Source organism: Callithrix jacchus, chromosome 7, assembly GCF_049354715.1.
Source record: "Callithrix jacchus isolate 240 chromosome 7, calJac240_pri, whole genome shotgun sequence".
Taxonomy (NCBI): domain Eukaryota; kingdom Metazoa; phylum Chordata; class Mammalia; order Primates; family Cebidae; genus Callithrix; species Callithrix jacchus.
Window position 1 is genome coordinate 44,258,188 of NC_133508.1, and position 23,187 is coordinate 44,281,374.

Consider the following 23,187-nt stretch of genomic DNA (forward strand, 5'->3'; position numbering starts at 1 on the left):
CACTGGAACCTCTGCCTCCCCAGTTCAAGTGATTCTCCTGCCTCAGCCTCCCAAGTAGCTGGGATTACAGGTATGCACCACCATGCCCAGCTAATTTTTGTATTTTTTCAGTAGAGATGGGGTTTCACCAGGTTGGCCAGGCTGGTCTTGAGCTCCTGACCTCAGGTAATCCTCCCACCTTGGCCTCCTACAGTGCTGGGATTACAGGTATGAGGCAACGCACACAGCCAATGATAAGTATTATTTTGAAAGAAATATTTTTTTCTGAGCAGTAGGTCTCAAAAGCAAGCCTAAAATATTCAGAAAACTATGCTATAAACAGATGTGCTGAATCCAGGATTTGTTGTTCCATTTACAGAACACAGGCAGAGTAAATTTAGCATAATTCATAAGGGCCCTAGGATTTTCAGAATAGTAAATGAGCAATGGCTTCAACTTAAAGTCACCAGCTGTGACTTTAAGGTCACAAGAAAGTCAGCCGTCCTTTTTTTTTTTAAGACAGATTCTCACTCACTCTGTCACCCAGGCTGGAGTGCTGTAGCATGATCTCAGCTCACTGCAACCTCTGCTTCCCAGGCTCAAGCAATTCTCCTGTCTCAGCCTCCTGAATAGCTGGGACTACAGGCACGCAGCCACCACACCCAGCTAATTTTTTTACTTTTAGTAGTTACAGGGTTTTGCCATATTGGCCAGGCTGGTCTCAAACTCCTGACCTCAGGTGATGTGCCTGCATCAGCCTCCCAAAGTGCTGTGATTACAGATATGAGCTACCACACCTGACCTTTGAAGGCAGCGACACCTTTGAAGGCAGGCATTGACTTTTCCTCCCTAGTAATGAAAGTCCTAGATAACTATCTTTTACCTTTTTTTCTTTTTTTTTTTTTTGAGATGGAGTTTTGCTCTTGTTACCCAGGCTGGAGTGCAATGGCGCGATCTCAGCTCACCACAACCTCCACCTCCTGGGTTCAGGCAATTCTCCTGCCTCAGCCTCCTGAGTAGCTGGGATTACAGGCACAGGCCACCATGCCCAGCTAATTTTTGTATTTTTAGTAGAGACAGGGTTTCACCATGTTGACCAGGATGGCCTCGATCTCTTGACCTCGTGATCCACCCGCCCCGGTCTCCCAAAGTGCTGGGATTATAGGCGTGAGCCACCGCAACCAGCCTTTTTTTCTTTTTTTTAAAAGACAGGGTTTCACCATGTTGGCCAGGCTGGTCTTGAACTCCTGACCTCAGGTGATCCGTCTGCCTCGGCCTCCCAAAGTGCTGAGATTACAGGCATGAGCCACCATGCCCGGCCAAAAGTCCTAGATGTTATCTTTTTCCAATAGAAGGCTGTTTCACCCACATTGAAAACCGGCTCACGCCTATAATTCCAGTACTTTGGGAGGCAAAGACGGGTGGATTGCCTGAGCTTAGGAGTTCGCAACTAGCCTGGGCAACACAGTGAAACCCGTCTCTACTAAAATGCAAAAAATTAGCAGGGCATGGCAACATGCGTCTGTAGTCCCAACTACTCAGGAGGCTGAGGCAAGAGAATTGCTTGAACCTGGGAGGCAGAGGTTGCAGTGAGGTGAGATCATGCCACTGCACTCCATCCTAGCAACAGCGAGACTCCATCTCAGAAAAAAAAAGGAAAGAAAGAAAACAAACCTGGGCTGGGTGCAGTAGCTCGCACCTGTAATCCCAGCATTTTGGGAGGCTGAGGCAGGTGGATCACTTGAGATCAGGAGTTTGAGACCAGCCTGGCCAAGGTAGTAAAACCCCATCTCTACTAAAAATAAAAAAATTAGCTGGGCATGGTAACATGTGCCTGTAGACCCAACTACTCAGGATGCTGCAGCAGGAGAAACACTTGAACCTGGGAAGTGGAGGTTACAGTGCGCCAAGATTGTGCTACTACACTCTAGCCTGGATGGCAGAGCAAGGCTCTGTCTCCAAAAAGGAAAAAAAGAAAACCTATTGTGTAGCCACCCTCATCAGTGATCTCAGCCAGATCCGGATAACTGCTACAGCTTCTCCATCAGCACGTGCTGCTCCATCTTGTACTTTCATGTTATGAAGGGGGCTTCTTCTTTTTTATTTTATTTTATTTTATTTTATTTTTTTAGATGGAGTTTCGCTCTTGTTACCAAGGCTGGAGTGCAACGGTGTGATCTCGGCTCACTGCAACCTCCGCCTCCTGGGTTCAGGCAATTCTCCTGCCTTAGCCTCCTGAGTAGCTGGGATTACAGGCACACACCACCATGCCCAGCTAATTTTTTTTATTTTTAGTAGAGACGGGGTTTCACCATGATGACCAGAATGGTCTCGATCTCTTGACCTCGTGATCCACCCGCCTCGGCCTCCCAAAGTGCTGGGATTACAGGCTTGAGCCACCGCACCCGGCTGAAGGGGGCTTCTTTCCTTCAACCTCATGAACCAACCTCTGCTAGCTTCACTCTTTTCCTCTGCAGCTTCCTCACCTCTCTCAGCCTTCATAGAATTGGGGCCTTGCTCTGGATTAGGCTTTGGCTTACGGGAATGTTGTGGCTGATTTGATCTCCTATCCAGACCACTGGAACCCTTCTTCTCCTTATCAGTAAGAAGGCTGTTTTGCTTTCTTATCATTCATGTGTTCACTGGAGCAGCACTTGTAATTTCCTTCGAAGAACCTTTCCTTTGCATTCATAATTTGGCTAACTGGCACAAGAAGCCTTAGCTTTCAGCCTAGCTCAGCTTTCAACATGCCTTCCTCACAAAGTTTAATCATGTTCAGCTTTTGGCTTTTTTTTTTTTTTTTTTTTTTTTTTTTTTGAGACAGAGTCTTGCTCTGTCACCCATGCTGAAGTGCAGTGGCACAGTCTTGGCTCACTGCAACCTCCGCCTCTGGGTTCAAGTGGTTCTCCTGCCTCAGCTTCCGAGTAACTGGGACTATAGCATGTGCCACCATGCCTGACTAATTTTTTTGTATTTTAGTAGAGACAGGGTTCCACTATGTTGGCCAGGCTGGTCTCGAACTCCTGGCCTCAAGTGATCCTACTGCCTAGGCCTCCCAAAGTCCTGGAATTATAGGCATGAGCCACCACCCCTGGCCTCCAACTTTTGGCTTAAAGTGAGAGATGTGTGACTCTCTCCTTCACTAGAACACTTAGAGGTCATTGTTGGATATTAATTGGCCTAATTTCACAATTGTTTGTCTCAGGGAATAAGGAAACCCAAGAAAGGGAGAGAGATGGGAAAACAGCAGGTCACTGGGGCAGTCAGAACACACACAACATTTCTCAATCAAATTTGCTGTCTTACCCGGATGCAGTTTATGATGTCCCAAAACAAGTACATTAGTAACACCAAAAATTCCTGGTAATAGATCACCATAACAAAGATAACAATAATGAAAAAGCTTGAAATACTGCAACAATTACCAAAATATGACATAGACACACTATGTGAGCACAGGCTGTCTGAAAAATGGTGCCAACAGACTTGCTCAATGCAGGATTGCCACAACTTTTTTTGAGACAGAGTCTCACTCTGTCGCCCAGGCTGGAGTGTAGGGGTGTGATCTCAGCTCACTGTAGCCTCCGCCTCCCAGGTTCAAGCAATTCTCCTGCCTCAGCCTCCTGAGTAGCTGGGAGTACAGGCACAAACCACGACGCCCAGCTCATTTTTTATATTTTTAGTAGAGACAGGTTTTTGCCATGTTGGCCAGGCTGGTCTCAAACTCCTGACCTCAGGTGATTTGTCCACCTTAGCCTCCCAAAGTGCTGGGATTACAGGCATGCACCACCGCACCCTACCCAAACTTTCGATTTGTAAAAGGTGCAGGACCTGGCCAGGCACAGTGGCTCACGCCAGTAATCCCAGCACTTTGGGAGGCCGAAGCAGGTGAATCACCTGAGGTCAGGAGTTCAACACCAGCCTGGCCAACATGGTGAAATACCATCTCTACTAAAAATACAAAAATTGGCTGGGCATGGTGGCAGGCGTCTACAATCCCAGCTACTCGGGAGGCCGAGGCAGGAGAATCGCTTGAACCCAGGAGGCCGAGGTTGCAGTGAGCCGAGATTACACCACTGTACTCCAGCCTGGGCAACAAGAGCAAAACTCCGTCTAAAAGTAATAATAATATTTAAAAAAGCAGGACCTGCAAAGTGCAATGAAAGGAGGTCGGCCTGTGCCTAAGTCAAAACTGCTCAAACTGAATATTCTCAATATGTGCAGTTATAGAAATTATTCCTACATAACTCTATTTAAATAAGTATCTCTCCCACCTCCGCCTTTTAGAGAATCAAATATTCATGGCAAATGTATTGGGTTTGCTTCTACTTGAGGCACATACTCTGGGCAAGTTTCCTGGAATTCAGCCAATTTCTGCAAGGGAAGGTGGCAGCAGGAGCAGTGAAGTCACCTGGGGACAGAGGCCTGGTCCCCATGCTGGCAGCTTTGCCCACACATCCCTCAGCCCAACCAGAGGCGAGAGACATGTGGCCCAATGGCCCTGGGAGCTCCAGTTACAGAATCACTAAGAGCCCTGCCCAACCAGGCACTGGTTGCAGCCCTCCCACATGCTCATGGGGACTGGAGGCATGTCCCTTTTTGGGCAGACCAACAGGCCCTGGGCACTTCAGAGTATGGGGCTAGTGGGTCAGTACAGCAACCCAGAGTCTCATTCTCTGAGTCTCATCCTCAGAGTCTCATTCTCTGAGTATGTCTCTGATCACACTGGGCATGGGGCCTTTGGGGAGAAGCTGAGCTCCACTGTGCGGGGGGCCTAGGAATCTGCCCTGCCCGACATCCTGGAGGCCACATGGTGGAGGAGGGGCAGGTGGAAATGGCCGAGGAGATGAGGTCTGCACTCTACAGGGGTCCCTGCCCCACCTGCCACACATCCCCAGGTCACTACGTGTAGAAGGCCCCAGTGTCTCTATCTGTAAATGGTGGGAGAACTGCCGAGCTGAGAGTTCTCCGGGACTGGGACACCCTACATTATTCCACAGACTCCCCCTAACCTAGGACAAGCCCTGGCATCAGTGAGCCCCTGGGTCTCGGCTAGTTGAACGGAACAACCAAGTCAATAGTCAGAGGAGAAAAACCAAGTTGGACATCTGCTGAAAGTGATGGCTTCCCTTGTTCCTCCTAATTAGTTACACGGCTGAAGTTCCCACTTCACTGACATTAACACTTCAGGTCTGAGAAAGACACTGTGAAGATAATGGTGACAAGCCAGACGAAGGGAAATGTTTACAAAACGTATATCCAACAAACAACTTGGATCTAAAATATACAAAGAACCCTTAAAACTCAACAATAAGAGGCCAGGCGTGGTGGCTCACACTTGTGATCCGAGCACTTTGGAGGTAGCTCGAGACCAGCCTGGCCAACTCGAAGAAACCCCTAAAATTATCTGGGTGTGGTGGCAAATGCCCGTAATCCCTGCTTGGAGATTAAGGCATGAGAATCCCTTGAGCCAGGGAGGTGGAGGCTGCAGTGAACCAAGACTGCACCACTGGTGACAGTGAGAGTCTCCAATCTCTGGAAAAAAAAAACCTCAATAATAAGAAAACAAACAACCCAATTAACTATTAAAATATGGGCCAGGTGAGGTGGCTCACACACATGATTTACTCGAGGTCAGGAGTTCCAGACTAGCCTGGCCAACGTCGTGAAAACCTGTCTCTATTAAAAATACAAAAATTGGCCAGGTGCAGTGGCTCATGCCTGTAATCGCAGCACTTAGGGAGACCAAGGTGGGTAGATTACCTGAGGTCAGGTGTTCAAGACCAGCCTCGCCAAAATGGTGAAACCCCATCTCTACCAAAAATAGAGGTTGTAGTGAGCCAAGTTCACACCAGTGCACCCCAGCCTGGGCAACAGAACGAGACTCAGACTCAAAAAAAAATTAGCCAGGCGTGGTGGCAGGTGCCTATAATCCCAGCTACCCAGGAGCCTGAGGCAGGAGAATCACCTGAACCTGGGAGTCAGAGGTTGCAGTGAGCCAAGACTGTGCCAGGCACTCCAGCCTGGGTGACAGAATAAGACTGAGTCTCAAAAAAAACTAGCCAGGCACAGTGGCGTGCACCTGGAGTCACGGCTACTTGGAAGCCTGAGGTAGGAAGATCACTGGAGCCCAGGAGGTTGAGACTACAGTGAGCTGTGATTGTGCCACTGCTTTCCAGCCTGGGTGACAAAGCAAGACTCTAAAAATAAGGTGGGGGAGGGTAGGGGCAGGGGGCCAAAGACTTGAACAGACACCTGATGTAAGAGGATATACAGATGGCAAATACGCACACGAAAAGTTGTTCAACACCATATGTCATTTGGAAATTGCAAATTAAAACAACACTGAGACAGCCCTACATACCTGTCAGAATGGCCTAAACCTAAAGTACAGACAAGATCAAAAGCTGGTGAGAATGCGTGGCACACGCACCCTCATTCACTGGCGGCGGGAAGGCAAAATGGCACAGCCCCTTCGGAAGACAGTTTGGCAGTTTTCTGCAAAGCTAAACATCCTCTTCAATTAAATAAATCCTATATTCCATTAAATATATTTTAAAATATCAGAATTCTACAGATTCCAGGTACTATGGACCTATTCTATATGGATTAGTAAGAGGACGAATCTGCTTTAAGATTTGGCCTCTGAGTGATATTAGATTTTCATGTGCCAGCCCTAATGGCCACAGATCTTCTGGTGATTAGTAAGCAATTTTTGTTTTGACTTGATTATTGTGTCTCCTGTTCATGTGAATTTACTACTCCCATTGAAACCATGTCCTTAACAATAAACTATTTGCTATTCAAAAAAGGAAAACAAAAAAATACATGTAAAAGCCAAGTGCGGTAGCTCACGTTTATAATCCTAGCATTTTGGGAGGCTGAGGCGGGAGGATCACTTGAGCCCAAGAGTTTGAGACCAGCCTGGGCAACATAGCGAGATTCCATCCATCTCTATTTAAATAATAATAATAAAAAATACTGAGAATTTTTTTGTTGTTGTCGTAAAAAGGCTGAGAATACTCAAAATCAGAATGCCTCTCCCTCTAAAGAGGATCACAGTTCCTCATTAATAAGGGAACAAGGCTTGATAGAGAACGAATGCCTTCCAATAACAGAATCAGGCTTCAGGAGGTGGATAATAAAACTTCTGTGAGTTAAAAGAATATGTTGTAGCCCAATGTAAAGAAACTAAGAACTTTGAAAAAAGGTTTGACGAAATCCTAATGAGAACAGACAACTTAGAGAGGAATGTAAGTGAATTAATGGAACTGAAGAATACAATACGAGAACTCCAAGAAGTATGCACAGGTTTTAACACTCGAATTGACCAAGCGGAAGAAAGGATGTCAGAGGTCGAAGACCAACTTAGTGAAATAAAATGAGAAGACAAGAATAGAGAAAAAAGAATAAAAAGGAATGAGCAAAGTCTCCAAGAAATATGGGACTATGTGAAAAGACCTAATTTACGTTTGATAGGTGTACCTGAATGCGACAGAGAGAATGAATCCAAGCTGGAAAATACTCTTCAGGATATTATTCAGGAAAACTTTCCTAACCTAGCAAAGCAGGACAATATTCAACCCCAGGTAATACAGAAAACACCACAAAGATATTCCTCAAGAAGAGCAACCCCAAGGCACATAATCGTTAGATTCACCAGGGTTGAACAAAGGAGAAAATACTGAGGGCAGCCAGAGAGAAAGGTCAGGTTACCCACAAAGGGAAGCCTATCAGACTTACAGCAGATCTCTCAGCAGAAACCCTACAAGCCAGAAGAGAGTAGGGGCTGATATTCAACATCCTTAAAGAACAGAACTTTCAGCCCAGAATTTCATATCCAGCCAAACTAAGCTTCACAACTGAAGGAAAAATAAAATCTTTTATGAACAAGCAAGTACTCAGAGATTTTATTACCACCAGGCCTGCTTTACAAGAGCTTCTGAAAGAAGCATACACATAGAAAGAAACTAACAGTATCAGCCTTTCTAAAAATATACCAAAAAGTAAAGAGCATCAACATAAAGAATTTACATCAACGAATGGATAAAACAGCCAGTTAACATCAAATGGCAGTAATCTTAAATTTAAATCGACTAAATCCCCCAATCAAAATATACAGCCAAAACCCAACGGTATGCTACATCCAGACCCATTTCACATGCAAGGATACACAAAGACTCGAAACAAAGGGATGGAGAAAGATTTACCAACCAAATGGAGTGTAAAAATAAATAAATAAATAAAAAGCAGGAGTTGCAATTCTCGTATCTGATAAAATAGATTTTAAAGCAACAAAGATATAGTGGTAAAAGGATCAATGCAACAATAAGAGCTAACAATCCTAACACCCAGATACTTAAGACCTATAAAGAGACTTAGACTCAACGAGACAGAAGATTAATAAGGATATCCAGGACTTGAACTCAGATCCAGAACAAGTAAACTTAATAAATATTTATAGAGCTCTCCACTTTAAATATACAAAATATACATTTCTTGTCAATACCACATCACACCTACTCATAGGTTTAAATGAAATATTGATTGGCCATTATTAATACCCATTTTTAGAATAAAGCAACATTTCCGTTCTCTCTCCCTCTCTTTCTTCCTCTCCTTCACTTCTTTTTTTTCTTTCCAAAAAAAGAAGTCAGGTCTTCCTGACTGTAAGATCGGTGCCCCTTCCACCGCATCAGACTGCATTGATCTCTGATTTTGGAGATTCTATGGCCTAAGGAAGGAAGTATTAATAATAAAAGAACCTGGTTGGGTGCGGTGGCTCATGCCTGTAATCCTGGCATCTTGGGAGGCCGAGATCAGCAGATCACCTGAGGTCAGGAGTTAAAGCCCAGACTGGCCAACATGGTGAAAACCGGACTCTACTAAAAATACAAGAATTAGCTGGATGTGGTGGTGGGTGCCTGTAATCTCAGCTAGCTGGGAGGCTGAGGCAGGAGAATCACTTGAACCTAGGAGGAGGCACATGTTGCAATGAGCTGAGATCATGCCACTGCACTCCAGCTTGCACAACAGAGGGAGACTCTGTCTCAAAAAATAAAAATAAAATAAAATAATAAAAATAAATTTAAAAGATCCTAAAAGGTAGAAGGCAGTCATTTAAGAGCAATGTCCTTGCTACAGATGGCCTCGTATTCCAGGACAGGCTGGCTGTGTATGGGCTGAGCAGTCTTCTTGCAGATAGGAAATATGAAGGACAAGCAGTCAAGGTTTCAGCCCTGCCCTGGGGCGGGCGGAAAATGGGTTGAGGCTGCACTCAGAGGGTAGCCAGCAGAGACTCCAGTGATGAGTCAGAGGCAACCCCCTGGAGCTGCAGAGGAAGGTGAACCCACAAAACAGAGACAGGAAAACTTGCAGGGATGACTTGGATGCCAGGCTAAGAACAAAACAAACTCAGAAAACCAGAGAAGACTTTTGCCCAGTGTTTTAATGAAAGCATTATTCGGGGGAAATTCAAATGTAGAACTGTGGGGTAAGATAGATTCAAGAGGGGTGAGAACAGAAGAAGGGAGGTCCTCCTCTCCACACCCTCAGTGCCTGGTTTCCCCGAGCACGGCTGAGCAGCAACTGCAGGAAGGCTGCTAGTGCCACACCCTTGGTCCCCCAGCAGGGCACTCACGGCCCTGGAGTAAGCAGGTCTGGGCAGAGACTTCAAACATAGCTGCCATTCTCCAGCCACTCATTCTGGAAATCAGAATGTAAATATGCTCACCTTCTCTGCATGGTGTCTACTCTTATCTTAGTATTTGCCCAGTCATGGGATTAAAGGGAACATTTACACGAACTATTGAAGATAAATATTCCAGTTTTGTCTCTTCTCCTGCTTATTCCCCACCTCAGCTCAGGAGTCTGCTGTGAAAAGTCTGTTTAATCAGTGAGAATCAACTGGTTAATACATAAGCAAACGTCACCTCTATTGACAGGCACAACTGCCAAAAAAAAAAAAAAATCACCAAACTACAGGAGTCGTCCTTAAGTATCTTCTATTCATCTTTAGAGGTTATTAGTGACATGGGGGGTTGCCAGTTGGCCTAACTCTTCTGGTGTGAAAGGTGAGGCAAACAAAAAGAATAAGCATTTCATTGCTGTTGTTTTTTGTTTTTTGTTTTGAGATGAAATCTTGCTCTGTCACCCAGGCTGGAGCACAGTGGCACGATCTCAGTGGCGCGATCTCAGCTCACTGCAACCTCCGCCTCCTGGGTTCAAGCGAAAAAAAAAAAAAATACATGGGTAAAAACCTAGTTAGGTACATGGAAGCAGTTAAAGGCAAAATTAAGTAAAAAAGAATTCAAGTTGGATATGGGTGAATTAAGAATCTACCTAATACGTGTCAGATAACACGGGTCAATTTAGCAACTTCAGACTGGTTTATGAGTGTCACCACTTCTAACAGCCTGGCTTTTATAAGGCACAAGACAAGGCGAGGTCTGCCTGTCATGAAAGGAAGCACAGAGTGTCGATCATACAGGATGTAGTTTCCTGAGACCACAGAGTATCAAAAGCAACTCCATTGTGAAAGCTGAGCTCCAAATACATGCAACAGCTGAGTGAACACAGCAACAAAACATCAAAGAAACACACACACATCAAAGTTTGACACTTACTGAAAACAATGGCACCAGTTACAAGGCTAAAGCGTCCACCTGCTACGGTGCCATCGCTGTCCTGATTGTTTCCACCAGGGCAGCGCTGGGTGCCCGAGAGGTGATGGCTCAAGGCGAGACTGGAACTGGAGGCCTGGGGACTGTGGGCAGAGGAGGGAGGGGCAGCATCTGTAACCAACATGCCCCCTGCTGGTGGCCGAGATGCTCCAGGACAGCGCAAGACTCTGGGAGAGGATCCAGTCCCACAGTGATAGATTTTACAGCAAAGCACACACACCACAGGCCTTCCCAGCTCCCAGCCAACAAGTCTCATGGGGGCAGGTACCGTGGGGCCTTCTCCCAGTCCCGGGCTGACAGGCACATGCCCAGCAAGAGCAATGCTCTGGCCCTCCTGAACCAGGAACTTGCTTTCCTTTACTCACCCAAGGCTCACACCTGCCACAGCTGAGCCTCCGGCCTTGAGGCCAAAGAGTTCAAGACTGGCCACAGAGGCACCTGGGCTATCTGGCATGGCCCTGGCAAGGTCTCCTGTGGGGACCTACCCCAAAGGAGGCCTGGACAGCTAAGAGCCTAAAGCCACAGAAGAACATTTTGGGGAGAAGGAGGGAAGAGGGACAGAAAGGCTGGCAGAGGGGAGGGGCTGGTGTGCGGCAGGGGGAGGGGAAAGAGTGGACATGTGCACAGCATGGTCTGCCCCTGAGAAGTGATGTCCCTAGGGCCCTAGTTTTATTACTGCTCAAGGGCTTTCTGTTCCTGTCCTTGAAATCAGAGACAAATGACCCTCAGGAATGAGAGTTCAAAGAAAGGGTCAGTGGCTATCTTTAGCCTCCACCTGCCAGCTGTGACCGCAAGCAACTCCACCTCTAACATCTGCTTCCCAGCCTATAAATTAGTGAGTCCACGTGCAAACAGAGCTGGGTCCCATCACAGGTAACAATCAATTCAAGATAGGTCAGCCAGGCACAGTGGCTCACGCCTGTAATCCCAGCACACTGGGAGGCCAAGGCGGGTGGATTACTTGACGTCAGGAGGTTGAGATCAGCCTGACCAACATGGCAAAACCCTGTCTCTACTAAAAATAAAAAAATTAGCTGGGCATGATGGTGGGCGCCAGTAATCCCAACTACTTGTAGGGAGGCTGAGGCAGGAGAATTGCTTAAACCCAGGAGGCAGAGGTTGTAGTGAGCTGAGATCACACCACCGCACTCCAGCCTAGGTGACAGAGCGAAACTCCATCTCAAAAAAGAAAAAAAAAAAAAAAAAAAGATAGGTCAAACACCTAAATGTAAACTATAAAATTTGTAAGCTATAAAATTTTTTTTCTTGAGACAGGGTCTCACTCTGTCACCCAGGCTAGAGTGCAGTGCTCTGGCCTCTAACCCACTTCACTGTAGCCTTGACCGCCCAGGTTCAAGCAATCCTCTCACCTCAGCCTCCCAAGCAGCTGGTACTACAGGCATGTACCACCACGCCCGGCTAATTTTTAAAATTTTTATGTAGAGATGCAGTCTCCTGTTGTTGCCCAGGCTGGTCTTGAACTCCTGAGCTCAAGTGGTCCTCCCACCTTGACCTCCCAAAGTGCTAGGATTACAAGCATGAGCCACAGCACCTATCCTATAAAACTCTTTAAAGAAAATAGGACAGGCACAGTGGCTCACGCCTGCAATCCCAGCACTTTGGGAGGCTGAGGCGGGGGGATCACTTGAGTTCAGGAGTTTGAGACCAGCCTGGCCAACATGGAGAAACCCTGTCTCTACTGAAAATACAAAAATGAGCCAGGCGTGTGGTACACACCTACAGTCCAAGCTACTGGAGAGGCTGAAGAGAATCACTTGAACCCGGGAGGTGGAGGTTGCAGTGAGATGAGATCACACCACTACACTCCAGCCTGGGCAACACAGCAAGACTCCATCTCCAAAGAAAAAAAAAAGAAAATATAGAGTATATCTTTGTCACTTGCATTTGGCAATGGCTTCTTAGACATGACAACAAAAGCACAAGCAACCAAACAGAAAGAGAAAATGGACTTTACCAAATTAAATACTTTTGTTCTTCTAAAGAAACCGTCAAAAGTAAAAAGATGGCCAGCCAGGCACACTGGCTAACCCTTGTAATCCCAGCACTTTGTGAGGCCAAGGCGGGTAGATCACTTGAGATCAGGAGTTCAAGACTAGGCTGGCCAACATGGTGAAACCCTGTCTCTGCTGGAAAAAAAATACAAAAATTAGCAGGGTGTGGTGGCGCACACCTGTAGTCCTAGCTCCTCGGGAAACTGAGGCAGGGGAATCACCTGAACCCAGGAGGAGGAGGTTGCAGTGAGCTGATATTATGCCACTGCACTTTAACTGGGTGACAGACACAGTGAAGAGAAAGTAAAAAGACAACACAGTGAGTGAAAACAAATACTTGCAAATCACATCTGAAATAGCCACTGATGAAAAAGAACAAAGCCGGAAGATTCACACTTTCTGATTTCAAAACTTACTACAAAGCTACAATAATCAAAACACTGTGGCATTGGCATAAAGACAGACATAAGAATCAACAGAACAGAGAGCCTAGAAATAAACTCAAATGATACGTATGATCAAATGATCTATTTAACGAGGGTATAAAAACCTTTCAATGGGGGAAAGATAGTCTTTTCAACAAATGGTGCTGGGAAACTGAATTTTCCCAGCAAAAGAATGAGTTGCACCTTTACCTAACACCATATACCAAAACAACAACAAAAAACCCTCAAAATGGGTCATGAGCCTAAAAGTAAAACGTAAAACTGTAAAACTCTTAGAAGAAAACGTAAGACTAAAGCTTTACAACACTGGATTTGATGATTTCTTGGCTATGAAACCAAAGGCACAGGGAACAAAAGAAAAAAGGTAGACAAATTGTATTCCATAAAAACTTCAAAACGTGTGCATCAACAGACAATATCAACAGAGTATAAACACATTCCACGGAATGGGAGAAACTATTTGCAAATCATAAAAAAACAAGCATACACATTGCATACATGTATCAAAATACCACACTATACTATAAATATGTACAATTATTATATGTCAAAAATAATAAAAGCAAAAATGGACAAAGGGACGTTTTCAAGCACCAAAAGCTATCGTCATCAGTTTCAGAATACTGATGAAAATTTGAAAAATATATACATGGATACTTATAAAGATACACAAGTATATAACATGCACATAATATACACTACACCTCGGCCGGGCACAGTGGCTCACACCTATAATCCCATCACTTTGGGAGGCCGAGGCGGGCAGATCACCTGAGGTCAGGAGTTCAAGATCAGCCTGACCAACATGGTGAAACCCCGTGTCTACTAAAAATTCCAAATATTAGCTAGGTGTGGTGGTGCATGCCTGTGATCCCAGCTATTCGGGAGGCCAAGGCAGGAGAATCTTTTGAACCTGGGAGGTGAAGGTTGCGGTGAGCTGAGATCACACCATTGCTCTCCAGCTTGGACAACAAGAGCAAAACTCCGTCTCAAAAAAAAAAAAACAAAAAAAAACAAAAAAATTAGCCATGTGTGGTGGCATGCACCTGTAATCCCAGCTACTTGGGAGGCTGACAGAGGAGAATCGCTTGAATCCAGGAGGTGGAGGTTGCAGTGAGCTGAGATTGTGCCACTGCATTTCAGCCTGGGCAACAAGAGCAAAACTCCATCTCAAAAAAAAAAAAAAAAAATATATATATATATATATGTGTATATATGTATGTATACACACAGTATGCATGTATGTATACACACACACTACACCTAAATACAAGTCTCTGATCAACTATGAATAAATATACAAAGAGTTTAGCAATACATATAATTTTCAATTAAAAAAAACCTCATTCAAAAATGAGCAAAGAACCTGAGTAGACATTTCTACAAAGAAAAAATACAGTTGACAAATAAACACATGAAAAGACACTCAACATCACTAAACATTAGGGAAAAGCAAACCCAAACCACAGTGAAACACCACCTCACACCCATGAGGATTGGCTGCCATCAAAAACGACAGAAAGTTACAAGGACCGACAAAGATGTCCAGAAACCGGAACCCGTGTGCACTGATGGTGGGAACGTAAAATGGCAGAGCCACTGCAGAAAACAGTAGGATCATTTCTTGAAAATTTTAAAACAGAATTCCTGAACGATCCAGCAATTCCACTTATGGGTATATATCCTAAGGAACTGGAAACGGGGTCTCCAAGGGGTATGTGCATACCTGTGTTCATGCAGCATTATTTACAACCTAAAACATGGGTTAACCCAAGTGTCCATCCACAGATGGGGGAGAAGCAGAATGTGGTCCACCCATGCAATGGAACACTTGATTCAGCTTCAAACGGAAGGGAATGGACACACACTACGGATAAACCTTCAAACATGACGCTCAGTGTAACGATGGCTAGAGGTGTTGGTGCTTGAGAAAGTCTCTGTGTCATTCTATTTTTAAAATTATTTTTAATTGACACAGTCACAAAAAAAAGAACAAATACATTATGATTCTACCTATAGGAACAACCTAGAGTAGTCAAAAATCATAGCAATAGACAGTAAAATGATGGTTGCCGGAGACTGAGGCAAGAGGGAAATAGGGAGGCTGAGGCTGGAGAATTGCTTCCACCAGGGAGGTGGAGGTTACAGTGAGTCAAGATTGCACCACTGCACTCCAGCCTGCAAAACAGCACAAGATTGTCTCCAAAAAAAAAAAAAAAAAGCCAGGCGCAGTGGCTCACGCCTGTAATCCCAGCACTTTGGGAGGCCAAGGTGGGTGGATCACGAGGTCAGGAGTTTGAGACAAGCCTGGCCAAGATGGTGAAACCCTGTCTCCACTAAAAATACAAAAATTAGCTGGGTGTGGTGGTGGGTGCCTATAATTATAATCCCAGCTACTCAGGAGGCTAAGACAGAATCACCTGAACCCAGGAGGCAGCGGTTGCAGTGAGCGGAGATAGCACCACTGCACTCTAGTCTGGGCGACAGAGCAAGACTCTGTCTCAAAAAATATATATATACGGCCGGGCGCGGTGGTTCACACCTGTAATCCCAGCACTTTGGGAGGCTGAGGCAGGCGGATCACGAGGTTAAGAGATCGAGACCATCCTGGCCAACATAGTAAAACCCCATCTTTACTAAAATTTTTTTTTTTTTTAATTAGCTGGGCACAGTGGCACGTGCCTGTAGTCTCAGCAACTCGGGAGGCAGAGGTTGCAGTGAGCCAAGATTGTGCCACTGCACTCCAGCCTGGCGCCTGGCGACAAAACAAGACTCTGTCTCAAAAAAAAAAAAAAAAAAAAAAAAAAAAATATATATATATATATATATATACACACACACACACAAATATATGTATAATACATATTTAATATGTTACATATTTTACGTTATTAAAATATATATTAAATATCTGTTATATAACTATACACACATATATATATATATATAGAAAGAAAGAGAGAGAGAGAGAGAGAGAGAGAGAGAGAGAGAGAAGCCGGGCGCTGAGACTCACACCTGTAATCCCAGCACTCTGGGAGACCAAGATGGAGAGATCCCTTGAGCTCAGGAGTTTGAGACCAGCCTGGCCAACATGGTGAAATCCTGTCTCTACAAAAACTACAAAAATTAGCCAGGTGTGGTGGCACATGCCTGTAGTCTCAGCTACTCAAGAGGCTGAGGCAGGAGGATCAGTTGCATCAGAGAGGTAGAGGCTCACTGACCGAGATTGTGCTGCCACATGGGGGCCCGGAAGACAAGAGTAACACCTGCCTCAATTTAAATAAATAAATACATAACTGCCATCTTAGTCATATACATATACATACAGTTAAGATGGCAGTTGTTTTTTAAAAAAAAAAAAAAAAAGAGTTTTGCTCTTGTTGCCTGGGCTGGAGTGCAATAGCACAATCTCAGCTTACCACAACCTCTGCCTCCCGGGTTCAAGCGATTCTCCTGCCTCAGCCTCCTGAGTAGCTGGGATTACAGGTGTGCGTCATGTAACCATGCCCAGCTAATTTTTGTATTTTTAGTAGAAACAGGGTTTCACCATGTTGGCCAGGCTGGTCTCCAACTCCTGACCTCAGGTGATCCACCCACCTTGGCCTCCCAAAGTGCTGGGAATACAGGTGTGAGCCACTGCACCCAGCCAAGATGGGAGATTTTTTTAAAGGTAAGTTATATATTATGTATATTTTAAACACAATTTCTCTTTTTTTGAGAGACAGGGTCTTGATCTGTCGCCAAGGCTGGATCACAATGCAATCAGCTCACTGCTGCTTCAACTTCCTGGCTTCAAGCAATCTTCCTGCCTCAATATCCTGAGTGGCTGAGACTACAGGCACACCCCACCCACCAAGTATCTGGCTAATTTTTTTAATTTTTAGTAGAGATCAGGTCTTGCTATGTTGCCCAAGCTGACAACTTTTTAGAACTGAAAAAGATTTTTAATTAAAAAATTATATCTGAGAAGGGACTTGTATCTAGAATATATAAAGAGTTCTCATCACTCAATAACAAAATGACAATTAAGCCAATTGGAAAACAGGAAAAGACCTGACTAGACAATTCTCTAAAAATACATGAAAACATGCTCCGTATCATCTTCTCTCATTAGGGAAATGCACATAAAGCCACAGTGAGATACCACTACACATCTATTAGCCTGGCTAGAATTCAAAAGATGGATAATAAGTGCCAACAAGGATCTGGGGAAATTGATCCTTATCACACTGCTGGTGGGAATGTGAAATGGCGCAGCCACTTTGGAAAACAAGTCTGGAAGTGTCTCATGAGGATAACCACAAAATTACCATATGACCCAGCAATTTGATTCCTAAACGTGCTGCTTTTACCCAGGCTTTTAATAACAAACATGGGTGTCTCTTTCAACCCCACTTATCCAACTCTCCAACACCAGGTGGGTGTCCTACAATTTAATTAAAGTCTGCCACTACCTTCTGGGGTGTAGAAAGGTAAGGCTGAAAGCGCTAAGCCTCTCTCTAATCCTGCCTTGGTCTTTCTGAAGACCAGCTTCCATCCTGAAGCTATCTAAGGCCCCCAGCCACCAGTCCTCTCATTAGCATACTAGACACTCTTACGACTCCAGAGAGCCCAAGGGTTTTGGAAGCTCCATGTCAGGAGAACAAAAAACCCTCCTATTGTTATACTGGACTGAGCATAGAAAGTCAACACCAAGACAAAAGTATGCCAAATTGCAAGGTTTATTGCCGGCGACCATGGAGGACTCACATCTCCCCAACCCGTGGCAGAGAAAGGAGGGTAACAAGACCTTTTTATACCCGTAAAACCACCTTGGGAGTGGGGGTGAGGAGCGGGGATGGGGATGAAAGGCTTCAGACATTTCGAGGGCTAGTGGATTCTGTAAATGTGACGGGGGCTCCGGACATTCCAAGGGCCAGGGGCCTTTTGTCATTCCGATTGTTACTTAAGTGGTTTACAGAAGTCATGATAAACATTAGTTTGCACATTGTCTGGGCAGAGGTGGGATCTACAGATTTTTAGTTACTTATTACAAGTCGTAGGAGCCAGGATGGAATTAACTTGGGCTGCTTATTCTGGTTATTACCGGTAAGCAAAGGCCAGCAATTCTGGCAGTTACTGATAAGAGAAGGTGAGCAGCTTTACCTCTGCATTCTGCACAGTAAACTAGCAGTTTCACAGAAGCCAAGGTGAGCAGTCATTGTGAGGAGAAGGGAGCAGCCTTCACAACTTATTTTAAAAACAGTTTTGTCTTTTATAAAATGGCATTGTTCAGGTTCTAACTCTAGGCCAGCTATATCACACTATCACCCCTTTCAAAATTGACAGAGGTCATGGTCCCATAGCTCTGTAAACATACTGAAATCTACTAGCTTGTACACTGTAGTGAATGGATTGCATGCTATGTGAACTATAATCCAGTAAAGCTGGCAGGAAAGAGGAGGTGTGTACAGCCACTCAACAGAGTTTCTGTAAAGTTTACGAGAAATACAGTAGGCAAAAGCCATTTCTGTAAGCAGCTCAACACTGCACTGTTAGGATCAGCCAATAGTGCAGAACAGCTCCCTCTGGTCCCCACTCCAAGCTTCTGGTCTAAAATCACAGATCAACCTCCTGCCTGGGGACAAAGCAGGGCATGGCTGCCGGCTGCCAGGGGTGGGTCAGCAGAGCTGCTGGCTTGCAGGGATAGGCCTTGATCGGCAGACGCCCAGATTCCCATGGCCCAGGACCACCAGGCTCACCTCGTCCAACAAAGCCCAGGGGGTTCTGCTGGTCCCTAGGTGAGGGCTCCACTGGTCGCTAGGCGAAGAACATACCACTGAGGATGGACACTTAAGTGGACACCTTCAATCCAGCAAAACACACAGCTCATTCAACACCCGGCCCTACTATCCCTCCCAAAAACTCCTCCAAGTTATGTGGCCCAAGGCCCTGGGGCAGGCTGCCGAGTCAGCCTCACAAGCAGGACACGATGGGCACAACATATTCCCAGTCATCCTACCTGGCAGTAGTGTAGGCTCCAGAGGGTGGGAGATCAGCCCTGGGTCCGGCCGCCTGGATGGGAGTGCAGCACCCTCTCTGGGGCCCCACACATCCCTGGCCAGCTACCAGCCTCCTGGAGGATTTGTGCCTTACAAATCCACAGAGACGGAGAGCCCTGGCAAGCAGCTTCATCCCCTGGTAAGTGGGAAAAATGTTTGCCCAGCGCCAAGCAGGAAGCCCCGCAGAGCCCACGCCTGTGCAGGCCTGGCTGGCTTAGCAGTGAGCCGGCCGTGATGGAAAGCACCAGGCTGCCCCTCCTCCTAGGACTGCCTCTCCCACACCAGTCCCCAGCAAGGCCGAACTGGATCTGGAATTGGATCACAGGATGTTCTCCGCAAAAGACCAGTGATGAAAGGAATTCATGACTCAGCATGAACTCAGGGAGACAGGGCAAAGCCGCCTCTGTGGGAGAGGATGAACTGGGGGGAGGAGCCACAAGCCACACTCAGAAGGTTTCCCACCTCCAGGACCTTAAGCCTCACACCACTCAGGCCGGCCCTCAGGCAGGTGGAAGAATGGGTTCCACCTGGGCCAAGAGGGCTTGGCACATAGGCACCAGGAGAGCTGGAAGGCTTCGGGGAAGCCACGGAAGGCCAACACACCCCCACGGCATGTTGGCCCTGGTGCCTGGGCCCAGGTGCCTGGCCCTCCTCTGACAGTGGCCCTCGAGATCCAGGAAGGCTGAGGAAAATGCAGATTCCTGGGCCTACCTCCTCCCTGACCTTCCCCAGCTCTGGAGTTACAGGCATTAGCCCTGGGGCAGGGGCCCAGGAACCTGGTTTTCTTTTATTCTTTATCATGGTAGATATCAAATGCTTACAGTGGAGGGAGGTGGGAGTGAACCCCCATGTCCCCATCAAGCAGCCCTGAAACAGTCAGCTCAGGGCACCTCTGGTCTCTCTGCCCACCTGCTCCCCATGCCAGGTTATTCTGCGGCAAATCCCAGACTTCCCAGTACAACATCTGTAAATATGTCAGCATTTCCTCTAAAAGACAAAGAAAGCCTCCTTATAAAAAAAAACATAAAGAAGGGGCTTGGTGACTCATGCCCAGTAACTCCAGCACTTCGGGAGGCCCAGGTGGGAAGATCGCTTGAGCCCAGGAATCTGAGACCTGCCTGGGCAACAGAGACCATGTCTCTACAAAAAAATGTTTAAACATTAGCCAGGCGTGGTGGCATGCACCTGTAGTCCCCGCTACTCAAGAGGGAGGCTGAGGTGGGAGAATCCCTTGAGCCCAGGAGGTTGGGGCTGCAGGGAACCGTGATTGCACCACTGCACTCCAGCCTGCTCAACTAAGCGAGACCCTGTCTCAGAATAGAAATAAAAACATAACCACAGATCAAAGATCCCACCTAATATATCCAAATTCCTGATATCATTAAATAGCAAGTGCCTTCATGTTTCTGTCCTAAATGAACTGAAATCTGCATTTGTGAGCTTCATTCACAAGAACCCAAATCTTTGTTGACTGGTGAAGAGAAAGTGCGATGTGTAGGGCACAGGGGGCTGCAGGGCCACAGGGACACAGCAGTGAGGCGCAGCGCCCAGCTCGATGCGGTTCCAGCCACACGAAATTCTAGAAGAGGCACAGCCAGTGAAAGAAAGCCGATCTTTTTGCCAGGGGCCAACAGTAGGGGACTTCTGTGGGGTTTAGAAATATTTGACATCACAACTGGGCCGGTCATTACACAGCGTGCCCATTCATCAAAACTCAACGAACTGCACGTTTCCAATATTCTTGTATATGCATTATAAATACACCTCAATAAAGTTGGTTTGAAAAAGCAAACTACAAAACAATTATCCTACCTTAAAAAAAAAGTAGTGATTCCTTATAATCATTCATTATAGAGGGATGACTTAAGTTTCCCCATTATCTCCTGAAATCTGCATCTTGTTGACCGTGCTGAGGTACTATTCGCATGCAGAAAACCTGCATTTGTAACTGACTTCCCCACTTATTCACATCTGGGGTCCAAGGGGGGTACACATCATTGATCCCCCTCCCCAGGAGGGCTCTCAGAGTGAGAGGCCAAGGGGTGGGATGGCAAGACAGCCTAGGATACGGTCACCCCCTGATGCATGCCCTGAAGGCCAGGTGGGTCACACAGGAGAAAGCCACTTCTGGTCTCACCGGAACCAGGGAGCTGGCCAGCTGCAGGTGCCAATTCCAGGGCGATGCCAGGCTGCCTGGCCTACTTACAGTGTGAGGCTGAACAGTGGGTAGACAAGGTCCTCCCCACCCACAGGCTCTCTGGGCTACAAAGACTGGATCTTCACCAAGGGTCCCCACATCCTAGCAACAAGAGAGCTAGCACTGTAAATCCGTTTATGGAATGCTCCAGAATACAAGCTCTGAGTGTTAATTCATTTAGGACAGAAACATGAAGGCACTTGCTATTTAATGCTATTAGGAATTTGGATGATATTTTGAGTGGATCTTTGTTTTGTGGTTATGTTTTTATTCTTATTTTGAGACAGAGGGTCTCGCTTAGTTGCCCAGGCTGGAGTGCAGTGGTGCAACCATGGTTCTCTGCAGCCCTAACCTCCTGGGCTCAAGGGATTCTCCCACCTCAGCCTCTCATATAGCTGGGACTACAGGTGCACACCCAGAACCAGGCTAAAGGTATAGTATAATCCCCACAATAACGCCTGGCTAATGTTTAAAAATTTTTTTGTTTAAAAATTCTCAGATTCTGACTGGGCGCGGTGGTTCAAGTCTGTAATCCCAGCACTTTGGGAGGCCGAGGCGGGTGGATCATGAGGTCAAGAGATCGAGACCATCCTGGTCAACATGGTGAAACCCCGTCTCTACTAAAAATAAAAAAAATTAGCTGGGCATGGTGGTGCGTGCCTGTAATCCCAGCTACTCAGGAGGCTGAGGCAGGAGAATTGCCTGAACCCAGGAGGCGGAGGTTGTGGTGAGCCAAGATTGCGCCATTGCACACCAGCCTAGGTAACAAGAGCGAAACTCCATCTCAAAAAAAAAAAAGAAAAGAAAAAAAAATTCTCAGATTCTTTCTTTTCATTAATTCCATTATAAAACCAATGACAGAGCTTGGCCCGGTGCAGTGGCTCATACCTGTAATCCCGCACACTTTGGGAAGCCAAGGCAGGCAGATCACTTGAGGTCAGGAGTTCTAGACCAGCCTGGCCAACACAGTGAAACCCTGTCTCTACTAAAAATCCAAAAATTAGCCGAGTGTGGTGGTGGGTGCCTGTAGTCACAGCTACTCAGGAAGCTGAGGAGAGGAGAATTGCTTGAACTGGGGAAGCAGAGGTTGCAGTGAGCCAAGATGCCATCAATTGCACCGTCACTGCACTCCAGCCTGGGTAACAGAGTGAGAATCCATCTAAAAACAAAAACAAAGGCAGAGTCCCACTCTGTCTTTTCCCTTGGGGGAAATAATTCTAACTACGTAACATACTAAAAAATTCACAGCCATTCAGCTACTGCCTATTGACCTGTCAGCTAGACCTCAGCCACTACTCTAGGCATTCACGGTACCACATGGTACAACACAACTCCTGATCTCAAGAAGCTTCCTGGTAGCGCATCTAGGAACATGGCAAGCAATGAAAACACACAAAAAAAACCTGTAGGTTTCACACATCTACCTACAAAGGAAGCATGCCAAGTTATCTGCCTGCTGGCTGGTGTCCACGCCGAGGTCCCCCTCCATCAGCATGGTTGTTCCAGAGCTGGCTAGTCCCCAGAAAGCTTCAAAGCTTCCTTTAGGAACACCCTGCCCCCGACAGACCTTCCAGTGAAATCTGATGTTTAAATTTCCCTACATATTACACTCCTGAAAGGTAGCCACCAGCCACAGGATTTTAATTGCAGCAATTTAAATTCAGATGAATTTAAATTGATGCAATTAAAAATTATGTTCAAGCTGGGCACAGCGGCTCACGCCTATAATCCCAGCATATTGGGAGGCCAAGGCAAGCAGATCACGTGAGATCAGGAGTTCAAGACCAGCCTGGCCAACATGGTAAAACCCCATCTCTACTAGGGCATGAT

The 23,187-nt window shown here is 46.1% G+C and overlaps 1 protein-coding gene across 7 annotated transcripts in view; it reads right to left on the bottom strand.

Moving 5' to 3' along the window:
• Positions 1-23,187, bottom strand: part of ACOT7 (acyl-CoA thioesterase 7) — a 123,518-nt gene that overhangs the window by 95,690 nt on the left and 4,641 nt on the right. The window contains exon 1 of one of the 7 annotated variants that reach the window (XM_035307558.3): positions 19,121-19,470. The exons of the other annotated variants lie outside the window; for them this stretch is intronic. Coding sequence (XP_035163449.1) covers positions 19,121-19,293 — 173 coding nt within the window. The 5' untranslated portion in view covers positions 19,294-19,470. Of the gene's footprint in view, positions 1-19,120; positions 19,471-23,187 lie in introns of those variants that run through there. 7 annotated transcript variants of the gene reach the window in all.